The 3950-nt window shown below is 51.1% G+C and overlaps 1 protein-coding gene across 1 annotated transcript; it reads left to right on the top strand.

Moving 5' to 3' along the window:
* Positions 1-983: 983 nt before the first annotated feature.
* On the top strand, positions 984-2252 carry LOC123185740 (two-component response regulator ORR5). The gene is made up of 5 exons (XM_044597569.1): positions 984-1248; positions 1347-1393; positions 1491-1568; positions 1685-1755; positions 1883-2252. Exons 1-5 carry the CDS (start codon positions 1125-1127, stop codon positions 1968-1970), a joined length of 408 nt encoding a protein of 135 aa, XP_044453504.1. The 5' UTR covers positions 984-1124; the 3' UTR covers positions 1971-2252.
* The last annotated feature ends 1698 nt before the right edge of the window (positions 2253-3950 follow it).

The raw sequence follows: 3950 nt of genomic DNA, 5'->3' as shown, positions 1-3950 counted from the left end.
CAGAGGCCATAAATTGGTGAGTTCGCCACATCGGTGCAAGAGACGCGAAGTTCAATGGCTCGCAGTCGCGGCCGGAGCTATTCTCCCGGCGGGATAGATAGCGACGACGACGACAACGCTGGCATGCATCAATGCATGCATACGCATGATGCATGGCACCCCAAAAAGCCTAGACAGGGAGTAAAGGTGGACGTGCCGTGCGTGCCGGCTGAGTGAGTGCATTTCAGGACACATTGTACATGCGTCCACGTAAATGGAGTAGTACCATACATGCACCGATGCATGCATGCATGCGTTATTCCACTTATTACCACCATCCAAAAACCGGAGATGCCCTATATCAACTCAGTTTGGAAGTAAATAGTGGCGTGAATCCACTCTTTGATGCTGGCATATACGCCATCACTGTGGCAGAAACACGGCCGGCCTCGCGCCAGCTAGTCGGGAGATCACGCCGTATCTCGAGATACGCCGCATAATCAAGGACTGCCACTTCCATTACGGTACTACTGAAGTACACGGTGCCGTAGTTATACTGTTGTCATCTCACCCGCGCCGTGGATCCAGTAAATGAACACACCGGCTACCTGCACAGCATTTGTTTACAGAGGGATGATGGAGAAGCGAGACAGACAGGCACGAAGGATGCTGCCAATGCCATGAATAACCCATTTAAGAGAAGAGATACGGCGCCGCGCCGGTCAAGAAAGGAGTAAAGGCCGGCACTCCTGTTTGCAGCAACAAAAGATTTGGTTCGCTGCTGGCCGCCGCTGTGCGTTGCATCATGCGTATGCATACCCCTCGTGGTGCTGGTGCATGCCAGGCGGCCAGCGGCGGCATGCTTCGCTCCAGGCGTCCATGCGTCACGCCACGATCCTGCCGCACCCGGTCCGTATCCGTATCTTGGATTCACCCTCGCCGAGATATCCCTCGGGGCCAGGGCCAGAGCGCGCGTGGCCGGTCAGCGATCCCGGCCTCCTCGTCTTCGCCTTTTCCGCCCCGCCGTCTCCTGTGCCGCGGCCTCGTCGCCCTCGGCTATATATAGGGGCAGGGTGGCGACGCTCTCCAAAGGCCTTTTCTTTCCCTTTCTCTCCCCAGTCCGAGCATAGTAGTCCTAGGTAGAGATGGCGAGCTTCAAGGGCCTTGTCGGCGAGGGGAGCGCGGCGCTGCCGCACGTCCTCGCCGTGGACGACAGCTCGGTCGACCGCGCCGTCATCTCCGGCATCCTCCGGAGCTCCAAGTTCCGCGGTGAGCAATCGACGAGATCACATCCCGTTTCGATCTCTTCTTCTTGTTCTTCTTGTCGTGGATTTGTGACGAGATGTGTGCGTGCATGTGATGTGCAGTGACCGCCGTGGACAGCGGGAAGAGGGCCCTGGAGCTTCTTGGCTCCGTATGTGATCTTCCTCGAACCTTAATTTGTCCCTTTTATTTCGGATATTTTTGTGCTTTTTGCATGTGTCTTAACTGTGTGTTCTTGGGCGTCGCAGGAGGCCAATGTGAGCATGATAATCACCGACTACTGGATGCCGGAGATGACGGGCTACGAGCTCCTCAAGAAGGTCAAGGTAATACATCACACGACATTCTTTTATTCCTTGCCAAACTCCATGATAAATCATGCATGTATAGGAATATGAATACTTGTTTGAGATGACGATGGAAATGTGATGGATGCATGCAGGGGTCGTCCAAGCTGAGGGAGATCCCCGTGGTGATCATGTCCTCGGAGAACGTGCCTACAAGGATCAACAGGTCAGTATCTATTCCATGCCATATTCCCTCCCATGCATGCCATATTCTTTCCTATTCGGTGGTAGCAGCTCTAGTAGCATGCATGCAGTTCGTTTTCCTGCTCGTTGACACGTTTCGGCTCCGTCAGGTGCCTGGAGGAGGGAGCCGAGGATTTCCTGCTGAAGCCCGTCCAGCCGTCCGACGTGTCGCGCCTCTGCAGCCGCGTCCTCCGCTGAGCGCCGCCTGGTCCGGTTGCACCGTCGGACGCCCCTGAACCGCACTACATGGCGTGCGGATTCAGCGTTTTGGCCTTCTGGAACATGGACGCATGCGTGGCAGTAGAGGAGTAGTATGATGGCCGTCAGTGTGCATGCATGCATGCAGCCTGTGTTTTGCTTCTGCTAAGTAGGATGTGCCCTGTTTCCCCCTGTTATGTAGCAGTCGACGTATATCTCTCTCAGTGTTCTGTGTTTCAGTCTCGTGGATCAGTGTTCAGTAAAAAAGGAAGTTTGCTTCAAGCTATTGTTTGTAATGGTACATGTTGAAGTTCACTTGTTCTTGCTGAAATTTTTTACTCCATCGTCACAGCGTTGGCCATTTTCATTTGTGCCCTTTGGATGGATTGTTGGGGAGATCGTCGATCAAACTCGGTACTGTCATGGCTCACGTGCGAGCATATTCATACGATGGAAGAGATCTAAATGGCGAATGAAAAGGGTGTCCGTAAGATCGTACATTTGATTGCTACTTTTGGTTCAAAGCTGTACTCTGCTTCTGAGTTATTTGATGCCAAATCTGTGGAAACAGGGCCTTAAGTACCGAGTAGGGAGCACTGCTGTACCGCTGTGCTGTTACGGAAGAGGATCTCCGTAGGATCGTGCATTTGATTGCCAGCATTATTAGTTGCTTCGATCTGTACTCTGTATCCGAGTTACTATTTGATGCCATTCGTGGCAACAGGGCCTCGTTAACGAGCAGGAGTACTAGGGTACCACTGTGACGGCACCTTATCATTTTTATTTTATTTTATTTTATTGCAGGGGTGACAGCACCTTATCAGGGTATACAAAGCGTGTCAGGATATCCAAAGCGTTCCATAGTTCTCCAGGTTCCATGTTTCAGGCTTAGCGTTGCTAGGCAAGTAACTTTGAAAGTTCAGTCACAATTTTTTCCACTCGCTTGTGCAACGAGGGCTGATTCTGTGTCACAACACGAAGTTCTGGATTAAATGAAACGGTTATTCTCTGATCCTTTGGCTTGGAGGCTTGGAGCCTTGAGCAAAATGTTTAGACACGTCCCTTTGTGTGCATTATCAAAATGGACTTTCATCTGCAGTCCTTTTTTCTATCTCTCCCGGCAGGTCTGCCAGTATGTTACTGTTGACAGAAAGTGATTTACTCGCCAGAGAGTACGCCTGAGATAGCATAACTGCTTCACCTTTATGTTAAAGTGACACAGGCCCATGTCTTTGCCGACTACTGAAAGAGGTTTGAGAGTACACACAAGCGTGCCACTTGGGCCAAAATCATTTTCTCAAAAAAAAAAACTTGGGCCAAAATCAGTGTTTTGACTCTTTTGAGAAACTTGAGCAAGATTTGACCCTACTTGTAAAAAAAAATCTAAATCTCCTACCGTCAGGGTTGATGACACTAGGATATAACTGCCTACTGCCGAGGCCCCTGGCGGTAGGGTTAACGGCAGCCACCGTCATCTGGTGGGTGGGCCTGACGTAGATTAATGTCCTACCGCCAGACATGCATGATTGGAGGGCGATAGGTATGTAAAACCTCACTGCCAAAGTGGGTGCCAGTAGGAAGGACCCCCCCCTAAAAAACCCCACAAACTTGTACTGTATCTAGGGAGGGGGGAAATTGTGCGTACGCAGTGCACCCTGCCGCCAGCCGTCCTCGTGGTAGGCTATGCAACCCTCCGTCAACGAGCCTGGCGGTAGGCGGGTATAGGTATTGACCCCAGACTCTCTCGTGATATGGCCATCAATTAACCTGCAGAAGGATTGGTAAGTAACCATGAAAGTGGCTACGAGAAAACACCAGCAAGTAGTTTACCTAGTGATATGCCAGGTTGTCCAGCTCGTTGGTGAAGGCCTTGTACAATACAGTGGCATTGTCTGTGAAGACTTTAACGATGTCCCAAGAGTATACTACGGTCAAGTATCGAGTATTGTCGCCTTCATTGCCATAATCTGTCCATGGACG

The sequence above is a fragment of the Triticum aestivum genome, chromosome 2A (assembly GCF_018294505.1).
Source record: "Triticum aestivum cultivar Chinese Spring chromosome 2A, IWGSC CS RefSeq v2.1, whole genome shotgun sequence".
Lineage (NCBI taxonomy): Eukaryota > Viridiplantae > Streptophyta > Magnoliopsida > Poales > Poaceae > Triticum > Triticum aestivum.
This window is presented reverse-complemented; position numbering and strand designations above follow the sequence as displayed.